We start from the raw sequence: 15,494 nt of genomic DNA, 5'->3' as shown, positions 1-15,494 counted from the left end.
AATAAGCCTGAGAGGAGGATATGATAACCATCTTCAAATATCTTAAGGGCTGTCACATGGAAGATAGAACAGGCTTGTTTTCTCCTGCTCTGGAGGGAAGAACCTGAACAGATGGATTCAAGTTGCAGGAGAGGAGATTCGGAACGAGCATCAGGAAGAGCTTTCTGATGGTGGGAGCTGTTTGACATGGAGCAGACTCATTTAGAAGGTGGTGGACTCTCATTGGAGGTTTTCAAGCAGAGACCTGTCATGGATGCTTTAGCTGAGAGTCCTGTGTTGCAGGGGGTTGGCCTAGATGGCCCTCAGGGTCCCTTCCAACTCTACAATTCTAGGGTTCTGTGCATATTAAGTTGTGCTGAGCTGAGGTAAGGCGTGTGAACTGGGTTTGAGTAACTGCGTGGAATTATTCTTCCTTCTTGATTGCAATACACTGGTACTTCGGGATGCGAACGGGATCCATTCTGGAGCCCAGTTCGCATCCTGAACAGAACATAAGACGCGTCTGCACATGCGCGGGTCACGTTTCGCCACTTCCGCGCATGCGCGTGACATCATTTTGACCGTCTGCGCATACGCAAGCAGCGAAACCCGGAAGTAACGTGCTCTGTTACTTCCAGGTCGCCGCGGAGCGCAACCCGAAAATACTTATCCTGAAGCATATTTATCCCGAGGTATGACTGTAAGATGGTTTTGTGCCATGACCAGGTGTTTCAAGAAAAGTGATGGCACCCTGTGGTGTCATTGGGAAAGATGGTACTTTGTACCTTGCTGATTGCAGGAGACGGTGATTTCTATGCACCAACCTTGGATATTATCAATGGAATCCATTTGCATGTGCAAGTGGGAATCGCACACAGACCTTCCCACGTTGGTGAGGGCGGCCCATCCTGTTTTTGCCGCCTGAGGCGAAACGAGAAGGTACCACCCTGTTTGTGTGCCACCCACCCTCCCCTTGCCACTATAGTTACTCAAACGAGTTCACACGCCTTACCTCAGCTCAGCACAACTTAATATTTTACTAGCGCCTCAGTAAGGCTGTGTGAGGACTTTGTGAAATTTCACAGGATTCTCCCTGAGGTCTTGCCAGAACCTGGAAGCCGCTGTAGCTGCGTCTCCTCCAGCAGAGACGGCCCTTGGATTCTGCTGCCTGAGGCAGTTTCCTCAGTTTGCCTCATGGGTCGGCCAGTCCTGCACGTTGGCAACAACCAGATTAATAGTGGGTGCTATTCCCAAACGTTCACAGATCTGTGTTTCTTGGGGTGTTCATATCGACCAGGCCCCTAATTCCTCGCCTGAGATGTGGAAGGTGAACTTAACTTCACAAGTAACCTCCTACTTAGCGCTGATATTCGTTGAATGCTCAGTGGCCCAAAATCATAACCTGGAGGCAAAAGTTCAAAGCATTTTTGCGAGCAGGCTCACAAACCGATTTAAACCCAAAGAAAAAACCCCTGACCTTTTGTGGGTTGTTATTCTTTCAGCTTCAGTGCTCAAATGGATCGTGAACTGAGCATCTTGCGACGGGTCTGGCTCTGCCTTGTGCCTGTAGTTAGGAGCTGGGTGAGAGACACTGTCTTGAGCAAGATGAGTAGGAAAAGGAGTCTTGTTTACAGCAACAGTTGCTTAGATGGAAACCCCAGGGCAGGGATTAATGGCAGAAAACCTTTGGCCGTTTCCCAGAGTGCCGCTTATCAACATTCCCCGAGTAACGCAAAGTCGGGGCGGGAGGTTGTTCAAAAGGTGCTTTGAGTAATGTCTGCATGTGTCTGCGCTCATAACTTTTTGACTGTCAGCAGTACAAATGTGCATTTAAATAACTTCCTTTCCTCCAATGGGAAATGCTGGAACGAGAGCTGGCCAGGTGTTTGCGCAGCGGTGCCAAAGCGCAGGGAACAAATCAACTCTGTCAACTCTTTGTGGAAGATTTCAGCGATGGACCCATAAGTGCCTTAATATTTTTTTGTGTGGTGCTTAGTACACCACACTCCTTGGTGTCTTGTGAAATGCGCGTACAAATACTTTTTGTGTCAAACTGCCTGTAGAGTTTAGAAAGCCATGTCAACTTCCTCCTCGGTCATTGGTGCAAGTGTCTTCCTCCTGATTTTCTGCAGAAGTCCAGACTAGATTGGAAGAATAGAGGCATTAGATGAGGATTAGAAGGCATGTTCCAAAAAAATCTGAAGCTTTCACAGTCTTGAGAAATGAGACTTCACTGCAGAAAGCTAATACAAATTTGTTTGCTTTTCTTGCCACATTTTCTGTGTTTGTGTCACTCGCATGCAACGAATCTCATGTGATTTTACAGCTGTACAATCAGAAGGGTTTTCAGCGCTTAGAGAAACAGTGCTGTGCCAAACACAAAGCGGTCTGTTTCTCAATCCGCTTTTTTGGTGACATTGCTCCTCTTTTGTTTTACGCTAAAGATGCAAATGGAAAACCAGAAATGACACAGCACTTTTGCAACGTCAGAATAGTCAGGGTGCAAGACTGCCCCATGGAACAAGTGTCCGCTCTCAGATTCTTTATATCAAACTCTTGAACATTGAGGTAGGGGAAGTAACTCTGAAATGAATCTTAAATTGCTTTAAATTCAAATTGCTTCTGGTGCTTTGATTCCTGAAAAGAGATGGAGGTATTGTGCAAAGTATTCGGTTACACGATTTTACAAACTGGTAGCATGCTCTCTCAGCAAGGGCAGCATGCAAATTTAGTTAATTAAGAATAGCTCAGAATCTTTACAGCCTCAGAAACACAGTAATATAAGTAACACTATCTGAATATTGCAGGTGGAGGGTGGGGAGCTGGAATTGAAAAGCAGTAGCTTGCCTAAGGCTCCCTAATGTGTTCAGACTGAGGTGAGACTTGAACTGGGGACTTTATCTGGCTCACACTCAGAGCCACTATTCTCTACCAGCTGTGAGCAAGGAGTTTCCAGTTTTAAATCTCAGCTTTTCCGAAGACTCACTGGGTGACTGGAGGAGAGCTGCTGTTTCCCCCCAACGCTCCTCTCCCATCTGCGGCACAGACTGAATAATACTTGGGGGCTGTATAAATGCTAAGTAGCATTATATTCACATCGCAACCAATTTTCCGTAAACTGCCAGCAGGAAAATGGCAAAGGGAGGGGGGCTGGGAAACCCAATTTGTTTCCCGGTTTGTTTTCTTCAAGCAGCCCGTGGGGCTTCGTTCTTTGCTGATTTTTCTTCTTCCTCCCGCAGCTCTGGACGTGGCTGGAAGAGCTACAGAAGGAACTGCTGGACGATGTCTACGCGGAGTCGGTGGAGGCCGTGCAGGAGCTGATCAAAAGGTTTGGGCAGCAGCAGCAGACTACGCTTCAGGTGACGGTGAACGTCATCAAGGAAGGCGAGGATCTGATACAGCAGCTGAGGTAAGAGGTTGCCTTCCCTGGAAAGAGCAGCCCTGCGTTGTGTTCTGTGCCTTTCCTTCTGTAACGTGCAACCGAATGCCTTCCGTGGCCCAGCTGCGTCCCTATCTGGACAGCGATAGCCTAACTACTGTTGTCTATGCTCTGGTAACCTCAGCATTGATCCAGAGCAGATTCCAGCATATAGTTAGCACAGTAAAACCTTAAACACACTGCAGGATTCCCGGAGGCAATGAAAATTTCATCCAGCAGAGCTTTACTGCTACTGAAGGCAGATGAGCATAATGGTCACAAATCCATCACATTCAGGATTGGCACTGTCCATAAGAAATCCAGTTGTAGCATACGTAACTTAAACTTACAATAACATAATACAGTGGTGCCCCGCAAGACGAATGCCTCGCAAGACGGAAAACTCGCTAGACAAAAGAGTTTTCCGTTTTGGAGGTGCTTCGCAAAACGAATTTCCTATGGACTTGCTTCGCAAGACAACAATGTCTTGCGAGTTCCTGCTAGTTTTTTTTCCTCCCCCCCTTTTTCTAAGCCGCTTATCAGCTGATCCAATGAGCAGATAAGCCGCTAATAGCGCTAATCCGTCAATGGGCTCGCTTCGCAAGACGAAAAAACCGCTAGACAAAGAGAATCACAGAACAGATTCTTTTCGTCTTGCGAGGCACCACTGTAAGTCTAAAACCTAAACACTAAGCATACTATGTACAGAAACCACACCAAAAGCAAGAGAGATAGAAAGAGAAAGTGAAACACAGGCTTCTTCTGGCCTTACTTTTATAGTCAGCATGACCTTGACAAAAAGAGATAAGGGAACCAGTTTAAGCCAGCTGTACTCAGCTTCTCTGAAGGAATAACCCAAACATCATGCACCTTCTGCTTGTTTCTTTCACACAGAGAAGCTTGCAGAACCCTCTTGAATTACAGTGGTACCTCGTCTAGCGTCCGCTTCGTTGAGCGCCTGTTCCATCGAACATACGTGGCAAACCCGGAAGTACCAGAATGGGTTGCTTCTGGGTTCGCCACATGCGCAGAAGCGCAAACCGCTCCGCCCGTGTGCGCAGACGCGGTACTTTGTCCAGCGTCCTTTTCGGCCAGCGACTGGGGCTCCGGAACGGATCCCAGTCGCAAAACAAGGTACTACTGTAATTAGAATAGGAAAGATCTCTTCACGTCTGATCAATACAGTGGTACCTCCAGTTACGAACGAGATCTGTTCCGGAGGCCCAGCCGTATTTCGAAAACTTCGTAACCGGAGGCGCTTTTGTGCACATGCGCGCAGTGTGATTGAGCATTTCTGCGTGTGCAGAGCACTTCTGCCCATGCGCATGGCAAAACCCGGAAATATACACTTCTGAGTTTGCTGCGACCGTAACCCGAAGATTTCGTAACCTGGATATTACGCAGCACGAGGTACCACTGTACTTTCTGCATTAAGAAATGCAAATTGACAGACCCTGTGCCCACCCTGCCTTTAGGGACAGACTTTCAAATTCCAACGGCACCCTGTGAGAGCCCCAAATTTTGTACCCCAATCCACCTCCCTCCTTCTGTTCTTCTCAATTCATTACGTCATAGTTGTGGCGCTGAAGAATCCTGTGAGTGTTCTGAAGAATCCTGTGCTAGACACCCAAGCTCTGATTCCTCAGCCCTTGAGGAGATGTGGAAAGGGTTTCCTGAGGGAAGAGAGTTTGAAAACCAGTGGCAAGGACTGGCTCTTCCCCTTTGACTCTCGCAGGACAAGAAGGGCAGTGGAGACTACTATTCACGTACACATGTTTCCTTTCAGGTCCTGTTTTCCTACTTACAAGTTTTTCTCCCCCCTTTTTAATAGGGATTCTGCCATCTCAAGTAACAAGACCCCCCACAACAGCTCCATCAATCACATAGAGACGGTCCTTCAGCAGCTGGATGAGGCCCAGTCACAGATGGAGGAGCTGTTTCAGGAGCGCAAAATAAAACTGGAGCTCTTCTTACAGCTGCGGATATTTGAGAGAGACGCCATTGATGTGAGCCTTCAATTTCCGCAGAAATGTTGTGGTTTTTTTCTCCTTTCTCACCTGAAGGGTGGGCTGGGTTTAAAATGGGGTTTTTCACTAGAAGAGCAAAAATATGAAGCTGTTGTTGTTTCCTATGATTGATTTGGTTTCCTTTAACCCTCCACAGAAAGAGACAGGACTGGGTACTTAAGGATTGTAATCTCAGTGCTAATGCAGACAGTTATAGCCCTGGGAAAGTTCAATCTATTTTGCTGTCAAGGAGTCTGAATTTACAGCCATCCCCTACCTGTTTTTCAGGAATGTGGTGTGAATGAATGAATATATCTGTTGAGACCCGAGAGAGAGAAAAAATATAAGTACTCCTTACAGGTTGCTTTGTTAGTTATCTGCTCCTTTCTCCTGTGTACGTCAGTCCCTTAAGTATCAATATATTTGTGTCTGCTTAAATGCTTCTGATGCTCCATATGTTTTAGTTTTGGAAAGCTCCACAGACATTGGCAGTTCTTCATTCTATCGTTTTAAATTGCAAGCACAAAACCTTTAATGCCATGCATTGTGCAGCACCCATTTTTAAACTGGTTTTAGTTCAGTCCCTCTTTCACAATCCATGTTCAGAAACTGTGACTTACATAGATTAGAAGAATCTTTATTTGCTTCTGCCACTAGCCATAGCAATAAAATAAAATGTACTGAAGACAGAGGTAAAAACTTAACAATAGAAAATACATTTTGAGGGTTTACATCAATAATCAGATAATAGGACTTATTCTAATTGCCCCTGCTAAAAACCTCTGAGCAGATGGTCCCCAACCACATACTCAATGCTTCCCATTAAATCCATTTTAAAACTTCAGCTGAGGCGAGTGTGAAGTCTTTCTTCCGATATCAGTGTTGCCCACCGATTCTGCCTCTGTTCTTCAGTTTGTATCCCTTGATTTGTGTTCCAGCCAGCTGTTGAACATACAAATGAATGCCTCTGTCCTCCTTCAAACATTGACTGCAAACTAAAGTCTTCTCCCTATGAGTTTATGAACAGCCGCTTTGAGAAAGATGGCTTATATAGATTTCAGGTCTGGTTTTCATTTGTCAGCTTGTAATCAGCCCTTGTCCTTTAAAGTGTCCAATCTGGGTGCTCTGTGGAACTTGTCTTTCCCTCGGAAGTGAAGTTCAAAATGTCTCTTACAATCTTTTAGTGCCAGCAGTCTGATTCCAGTTCAAGGAGATCCCACCTTTTCAAATACAGTTTCTCCTGTACCAAAATGTTACCTAAAGTCTAAAAGCTTCTCGTTGACCCATCAACCCCATCAACATTGCGACCTTAGTCTTGTTAACTAGACCTGCACATGAAACAAGAACCTCCCATCTAATAATCTTGGTCTGATATCTAGGCTTCTTTGACTACAATTCCCATTGTCTTTGGCATACCACATACCATGGCTACCAACTCCTGTCAAACGTGCTTGGAAAAGGACAACGGCTTGTTATTATTAGTGACTTCCTACATCTCACGATGACGGTCTCCTGTTCTCAAGGCATTCGTTGTCCACAATGTTTGCTTCTCTCCAGTGTACATGAGATTCTCATGTGGGTTCCTTAGGTCTCTTGATCCCCACTGCCAAGGTGTTACAAAAAAACAAACTAGTTCTTGGAGAGTAGACTGCTTTGTTACTTTTTAAACCAAGTGATTGATCCTCTGATGCCTTTTGAGTTCCACTGGATAGCCACGGCCTTTGTTGTTCTTACTCATGTGCTCAGTGTTTTCTTCTTCAACTTCTCCCGTTTTAGATCATTTCAGACCTTGAGTCCTGGAACGACGAGCTCTCGCAGCAGATGAACGATTTTGACACCGAGGATCTCACCATTGCTGAGCAGAGGCTCCAGCACCATGCGGACAAAGCTTTGACCATGAATAACCTGACCTTTGATGTCATCCACCAAGGGCAGGATCTCCTGCAGTACGTCAATGAAGTGCAGGCTTCTGGTAAGATGCATGCGTCCCACCTTAACCAGGTTAATGGATTTATAGAGATTATCTAAGCTGATTTAGGGCACCTAGGGCTCCGCTGACTCTGAAAGAATCTGAAAGAATCTCTGAGAATTAGGACGCACCAGGTTCTGCACATTAGAGGGGGGAAATACCTATTTATTAAAATACATTTCAGTATGGATTAACACATATTCTGTTTTTAAATATAGGCAGGCACGGTCAGGGCTTTTCAGCTGAGCGGTTTCGGCTACTAAGCTCTGCCCTGAATAAGTTCCTGGCGAAAACGTTAACTAACGTAATCTTGAAACTGTAAGCACAGAAGATATGATCCATTGTGCCCTTTGATGAATCCAATAGCTTAAGCACACCCTGCTGCTGCTTTTTAAAGGACCTAGTATGTTTTAACAAATGCCTTTTGACTGTATCCCATTTCCCTTAAAACTCCCCCCCCCAACCAAAAGCAGTCTGCCATTTCTTCTTGTGGTTTGCTGTTGGCAAAAGAGTAGCCTACAGTAGTATATTTTTGCAGAGTTCTGAAAGGCAAGATTGCCCCTAAGGAAAGAATTTCATGTCAGACAGTAATAAAATATTTTGGGCACTTAAGAGACCCTTTTCTCTCTGGTTTATTCTTGCATTCATTGCCTTCCCGCTGTGTTTGGTTTTGTGGTATCAGCTGGTTAGTCATAGGCACAAAGGACCAAAAACCAAGGCAAAAACCAAGGGGAGTATTGCTTACAAGCACCAAGACCAGAAGTCAAGTCGTCTCTCTGTTTAAAATAATGGTGGTTAATAGCAAAGCTGATGTATTTGAGTGTCTCCAACAGAAAAAGATTGAAATGATGCTCAATCTTTTGCTGTGTGATTTTTTAATTGCACTTTTATATTTTCAGGGCTGTCCAGGACAAAATTAGCATGGGGGGGGGGGAATCGGCAAAATGTCTGGATTTTTGAAATTTCCCCCAAAAAAGCTCAGCAACTTTTTGTGTCCGGAGATTTACTTCTTGAAATATGGCAATTAAAATTAAATTAATTTTAAATTTAAATTTAAATTCCGTCAATTTCAGATAGAATATAACAAACAAAAGAACAGTAAAAATGCAGCTAAAAATAAATACGAACATTTAACACAATGGATGTGTTGTCTGCTGTCTTTGGCCCCAAATGCATGGACACACTGTGGACAATCTGAATGAAGCTTGTGGTCTGCTGGTGATCTGAGGAGCGTCCAGCAGCCAATGAGAAACCACGATTTGGTTTTCAAACGTTTTGGAAGTCGAACGGACTTCCAGAATGGATTCCGTTCAACTTCCAAGGTAGAACTTTATATATTGGGTCGGCAAACTTTTCCGCTGGTGGGCCGGATCGCCTGCGCGCAAAAGCGCACAAACCCATGCGCATGCACACACGTCCGTCGCTTTCCCCCGCTGGCTTTCGGAGCCATAGCGGGGGGGGGGGAGGAGGAGTCTGCAGCTTCCTATTGGCTGCAGGAGCTTCCTGCAGCCAATAGGAAGCTGTGGCTGCGTCCCGGAAATTAGTCCCTGCGCAGAGCAACTACCGCAGCACAGGGACTGACTGAGCGGGCGGCAAGGGCCGGGGGCTGGTTTAACGACCCACTCTGGCCGTATCCGACCCATGGGCCGTAGTTTGCCGAACCCTGGTATATAACATCACACCAACACAAAAGGCCCCAAACTTTCACTGGCACCGTGCCTGATCAAGAGCCAGATTTTACAACCTGTATAAATTAGCATCTTGTTTTCTGCTGTTGATAGAGGCAAGGTTTTAGGCGAAGCTCCGGAGCACCACAGCAGCACTTCCCCCCTTCCTTGTGCCGCTTCCTTCTGATATGCCAGCAAATAGTACCCACACGGGTGGCGCTGTGGTCTAAACCACTGAGCCTCTTGGGCTTGTCGATCAGAAGGTCGGCAGTTCGAATCCATGCGAGGGGGTGAGCTCCCGTTGCTCTGTCCCAGCTCCTGCCAACCTAGCAGTTCAAAATCACACCAGTGCAAGTAGATAAATGGGCACCGCTGTGGTGGGAAGGTAAACAGAGTTTCCGTGCGCTCTGGTTTTTGTCACGGTGTCCCATTGCACCTGAAGCAGTTTAGTCTTGCTGGTCACATGAGCCGGAAAGCTGTCTGTGGACAAATGCCGGCTCCGTTGGCCTGACAGCAGAATGAGCGCCGCAACCCCATAGTTACCTTTGACACGGGTCCTTTACCTTTTTTTTTTTTACCCACGCTTGCCCAAATCCATTTTTTCAGGCACTAGGGCTATGCACCCACCTCTAAAAAGGCATAAACCTGAGATATTATGCACACAAATAAATGTGCGTGGTAAAGTCAAGACCTGGGAGGAAGAAGTAGTGGGAAGTCCCAAAATAACTGCTGCGAAAAAATGGGAAATGTTGTAATTGTAAAACTGAAAACTCAAGGGGGGGGGGAGGTATTGCTGTGTGATGCTGTGAAGGAACTTCAAACGGTACCTGTGTTTGCCGAGGTGACATTTGCGAATGGTGCTTGCAGGTGTCGAGCTGCTCTGTGACAGAGACGTAGACATGGCAACGCGGGTTCAAGACTTGCTGGAGTTCCTTCACGAAAAGCAGCAGGAGTTGGACTTGGCAGCTGAGCAGCATCGGAAGCACTTGGAGCAGTGCGTGCAGCTGCGCCACCTGCAGGCCGAAGTCAAGCAGGTACGAGGCAGTGCTGTGCTACGTGCCCGTCTGTTCGGTACACAACCTTCTTCATAAAATGGTCACGGGGATAGCGGTGGTACAAGCCTGTTTGAAGAAGCAGCAACCATGACACAACAGCAGTTCGTGTTAATCATTCCACTCTCAAAATCAAATACCTTTCTGGGTCTGCGTCCCTACCCTACAAGTACCAAAATACCTGTGTGTGGCGATGTTTTTTTGCTTAATTTTTTTTAGTCCAAAATTGGGGAGCGTGCTAAACACGGATGTTCAATGCGCAGGGGTTAAAAGCGAAGCTGCCTGAATCGCCAATCTCCCCCTCAAAAGCTCAGCAACTGTTTTGCGAACTCCCCCCCCCCAAAAAAAAAGCTCTTAATTTTTGTTTCAGAAAATAGGGGTCATCTTAAACTTAGGGGCATCTTAAACACAGAAAAATACAGTACTTTTTTATGTACAAAAACATGACACTGGACTCCATAAAAGATACAGGAGTGGTCTGTAGAAAGCTGCCCCCGGTCAAGTTCCATCAAAATGAATGGGAATTGTAGCATAGATGATGATGAATTATTTTTTTATACCGCCCTTCATCCAAGAATCACAGGGTGGTTTACTGCATGAAACCACAAAAACGGAATAGCATAATAACAAACAAAGCAATACCCCCAAAACAACAACAACACATAATTAGTTTGACAGACCATAGATTGTTTAAATAGCCGGAGGTTTGGGAGAAGCGAAGTGTTTTCACCTGGCGCCTAAAGAAACATAGAGACCTCTCGTTTTATAACTGAGCTATGCTGTCAACCAGCGTGGCAGAATGAAACCAGAGGCAACTGGCTAGCCACTGCTAGAAGCAGAAGCAGAAGCTGTGGCTTTCAACCAGTGTGCTGTGGCACCCTGGGGTGCCTTGAATGATGGTGGGGGGTGCCACGAGCAACACTGGTCTCTGTCCCCCTTTCCTTCCCTCCCTTCCTCTGATGCCCTCTCGCGTTTCTGCCTCCCAAAGGCTTGCATGGCTGTTTGTTGCAGCAGCCCTGACTACAAGCTCCGCAGGCAAATGGTGCCTCTGGGGCTGGCCAGTAGGTTCTGGTTGCCAGGAGCTGAAGCAGCCGTGGAATAGGCAAGCAATTGGGTGAGGGAGCCCAGCCAGTCAGTCTGCCAGCCCTCGCTGTTGGGAATGGACGGATAAGTGGGAGACCGGGCAAGCAGGCTGGCCTTTCTTGTGCTTGCTGTGTGCAAGGCCTGCCTGGGAGCTGAGTGCCCGGTGCTGAAGGGGAGCCTTTCCGCCATGCAGGCCGCTGCCTCCCCAATCTTTGGCCAGTCTCTATCGGGCCACTAAGGCTGGGGGCGCATCCTTGTCCCAGGCCCTTGTGGGGCAGTGTGTGGGGGCACCTCTCTTTGGGGCAGACCAGGGTAGTGGCAGCTGCTGCCCAAAGGACTCCCAAGGAGAGGGGAGAGGAGAGGAGGCCGAGGGAACACCCCCCCCAAGGGGAGGGTGTTTGGGAAAGGGAGATAGGCTGCCAGCTCTGCAGGCAAGGGGGGACATAACTGGGCCCCTGGGCCCCACAGGGCTGCCGCAGAAAGTATGTGGTTGGTCAAGGGAGCCGTGGCCTTGAAAAGGTTGAAAACCTCTGAGCTGAAGAATTACGACGGTGCAGCGACTTCTAGCTGAAGGGATCCCACAGAGCTCTGCCTACGTTCTTAAACTTTACGTCGGAGCTGTTCTCAGCAGATTGCTTTGTATGCATCATGGCACCGAAATTGCCTTACTCTCCTGCTTAAATTGCTGCTCTTAATAACTGCTGGGATATCACTGTATCTCATCTTATCCTTCCTGCTAAGTCTTTTGAGTGGTGGTGCTTTTAAAAGAAAAGTTTGTTACTTATCAGCCAGCCAGCTTGAGCACTCCGGACATCTGAACATATATGCAGCTTATGCATCTGGTAAATTTTGCCCCCGTTGTCAGAATTATTATTATTATTATTGACATTTTGATTTTGCCTTCCAGCAGATGCGTTTGAGGCAGCTGACAAAAGCTAAAAGTCATCAGTATTAAATAAAAACCAAATGCCAAAAAGCAACAGCAGCCATTATTACCCTCCATGGGTGTAATCTGTAAGGAAATCCACTATAAACTTCAACATGGCCAGCATAGTTTCCATGTTTGCTCCTTCTCGAGAAACTTCCTTCACAGGGTCTCTGTTGGAAACTTAGATTAGGAGATTAGATGGAGGAAATTTAAAATAAACTAGTCAAGTGTTTCACATTTGCATTGTCTCATAGATATGTTCCATATGCATGTTGATTTATCTCAGCCAATGTGCTAAAAGCTCTTAAGTTGCTGTTTGCATTGTGAATTTAAACATATTAGGAGTTGAGGCCAAAATAGTTCTATTTCCCCTCTTTATCAATTTGCATGAAGTTGGATTGGTGGAATTTACTCACAAAAGACCAGTGAATTAGGAAAACCCCCAAACCAGATACATTGATCCCAATTCTGCAGTCTTCCCAATGAAAAGGATTCCTGAATTGAGTTTCTTCTCCACAAGTCTTACGTTGTAAGCCTTTGGGGGGGCGGAAAGCTCTTTTTCATCTGTTGACATAAGTGACTTTGATGCAGAAATACACATTTCATTCTTAAGCCAGGAAGGAAGATGTTTTGCTGTTTTTCCTCTGAGATAGAAAAAGCTTTGCAGTTCGGCAGGTGTTCAGCCAGACAGAGAGAATCGCGTGTTTGCTGTTTGTTGTGTTGGCTTCCTGCGACACTTGATCCACAGTTCCTTTAGCTAATGACCGCAACTTCCTGCCAGATTTGCTGCTGCTGGACTAGGGGACAAAAGGATACTTTCTTAGTTGGTTACACCAAACTTTGGCTTCACTAAAATGGCGGGTGGTACGAATAATCTGATGAGACATGCATTACTATTTTTAAAAAGTTTGCTGTACAAAGATGCAGGCGGTTGATAGTTGAACACTTTGTATTTCTGGTGTGACATTTCCCTCTGTTCTTTGCGTCCTTTAAAGCGTGTCCCTAACTTTACCCTTTAAGGCTCACGATTTTTGCAGGCGTAATTTCTTTTGACTTAGGTTTCTTCTGTGCAGTCAAGGTAAAAGCAGCCATACCCTGTAAATACAACAATAATAGTACGGTTTCTGTCTCCCTTGGACGTTTTTCCAGACAGTCTATTTTTAATGTTAATCTTACTTTAATAAAGTACATATCTGCAGTTGGTGTTTTATCTCTTACTAGAAAAAAATGCAGCTACATGTTGAGCTGCCACTAATAAGAATGTTGTGGCTTTGTTTTCTAGATAGTGCTGAGTTTATCCAAAGCATCCATTAACAGGACACAATGGGATTGATCTCCTTTGTTCTTTTTAATCTTCCTTGCAGAGAAAAAGGCTCTGTACTTTTGCGACCATTATTGTAAAATGGTCTGTAGCACTTGGTCCATCATTGCAAAGGTGCATTGTGCTTTCAAGATCTAGTGCAGTTGCCACACTTACTAGCATGGAGTGATCAGGTGTGAACCAACTCACCCTGCTCCACCCTTGCACATCGTCTCCCTCCTCTGCTAGGGCGCCCTGTGATACTGAAAAATTGCTAACCCTGGCCCACGATGCACCTTTTAGAATCCTGATTAAATTTCCATTCATAGCAATCAAATGTATGGTAAGCCAGGATTTGAGGAGGCAGGAGGAGGGATGCGAGTCCACAGCCCCAAGGCATAGTCCCAACCAGGAAGTATGCTGCTTCCTCTACGGAAAAGAACGGAAAACCAAAGTATGTTTGATAATAAGCTGGTGAAAGCTGAGCTTTGGAACCGTCTGACGTTGGCACCATCGTTAACACTGCCGCGTGAAACAAATTCCCCCATCTTTGAATATTGCTCTTTAACAATAGGAACGTTTTCAGATGTATTGCTCTTGACCAGTGTTTCCCAAACTTGGGCCTCCAGCTGTTTTTGGACTATAACTCCCATCATTCCTAGGTAACAGGTCCGGTGGTCAGGGGTGATGGGAACTGTAGTCCAAAACCAGCTGGAGACCCAAGTTTGGGAAACTGCTCTAGACGTAAAGAGAATGTTCTAAACCAGTGGTTCTCAAGCTCCTCCCCCCCCCCCCGGGTCACACTTTCAGAATAAGAATTTGCTTGCACCACACCGAATTTTATGTTGTTAGAAGTACATTGGAAAACCAAAAGATACAACTCCTAGCAGTGCTTGGTTTATAACATAGAGCACAACTACTTTATCATATGATCGTGGGACATCAAGAAAGTATAAATCAATGCAGCTACATACGAACATGGATCATTCCCAAAATATAAGGATAAATGAGTCTTATTCAGCACACTGTTAGAATGGTGCTTCTGGATCACAACTGGGATTGTCTTCAGTATCACCCATCCATATTCTGCAAATAAATAAATACAGTGGTACCTCTGGTTACGTACTTAATTCGTTCCGGAGGTCCATTCTTAACCTGAAACTGTTCTTAACCTGAAGCGCCACTTGGGGCCTCCTGCCGCCGCCGCGCTGCCACCGCACGATTTCTGTTCTCATCCTGAAGCAAAGTTCTTAACCCGAGGTACTATTTCTGGGTTAGCGGAGTCTGTAACCTGAAACGTATGTAACCTGAAGCGTATGTAACCTGAGGTACCACTGTACTCTGATATTATACTGTATTATACTATATGGAAATGTTTAAATGCTTGCTTTTTCTGGAATCTTCCTGCCACCCCCTTTGAGAACCACTGTGCTAAGCTGTGCTCTCTCTTGCTGCATTTCAGGTATTGGGCTGGATCCGAAACGGAGAGTCCATGTTAAATGCCGGACTGATCACGGCCAGCTCGCTACAGGAGGCAGAGCAGCTGCAGCGTGAACACGAACAATTCCAGCATGCAATAGAGGTAAAAGTGTTTTGGGCTATTGCTCTCGACTTTGCGGTCCAGCAGAGCGTGCAGAGATACCGTTCGTTCTCTTTTTGCACTTACACTAGAGCAGGCTTCCTCAACCTCCGCCCCCCAGACGTTTTTTGGCCTACAACTCCCATGATCCCTAGCTAGCAGGACCAGTGGTCAGGGATGATGGGAATTGTAGTCTCAAAACACCTGGAGGGCTGAGTTTGAGGAAGCCTGCACTAGAGGAACAACTCGGTTTATAATTTAAATTTGCTGGTTACTAATCATGTGTCAGATTGATAGTGTTTAAATCTCCCAATGCCAGTAGATAGCTGCAGAAACAAGCCAGTCCTTGCCTGATTTTTCATGAGTCTGCTGCTAACTATATTTTACACAAGAGGAGAGATGTTAGTCAAACGCCCGTTTGCCTGTTGATGTGTATCAGCCAGCAGAAAAACGACTAAGATATTTGTCAACATGGCACAATGACCAGTGAAGGGTTCCTAAATATGCCGAAAT

The 15,494-nt window shown here is 45.9% G+C and overlaps 1 protein-coding gene across 7 annotated transcripts in view; it reads left to right on the top strand.

Annotated features, from left to right (window-relative positions):
- TRIO (trio Rho guanine nucleotide exchange factor) overlaps positions 1 to 15,494 on the top strand; it is a 281,042-nt gene that overhangs the window by 132,840 nt on the left and 132,708 nt on the right. For all 7 annotated transcript variants that reach the window (XM_082234103.1, XM_082234106.1, XM_082234105.1 and 4 more), the window contains exons 12-16: positions 3,219 to 3,388; positions 5,229 to 5,403; positions 7,180 to 7,375; positions 9,907 to 10,073; positions 14,865 to 14,984. In XM_082234103.1, the coding sequence (XP_082090229.1) occupies positions 3,219 to 3,388; positions 5,229 to 5,403; positions 7,180 to 7,375; positions 9,907 to 10,073; positions 14,865 to 14,984 (828 nt within the window). The remainder of the gene's footprint in view (positions 1 to 3,218; positions 3,389 to 5,228; positions 5,404 to 7,179; positions 7,376 to 9,906; positions 10,074 to 14,864; positions 14,985 to 15,494) is intronic.

This window comes from Podarcis vaucheri (genome assembly GCF_965113315.1).
Source record: "Podarcis vaucheri genome assembly, chromosome: 8".
NCBI classification, from domain to species: Eukaryota; Metazoa; Chordata; class Lepidosauria; order Squamata; family Lacertidae; genus Podarcis; species Podarcis vaucheri.
This window is presented reverse-complemented; position numbering and strand designations above follow the sequence as displayed.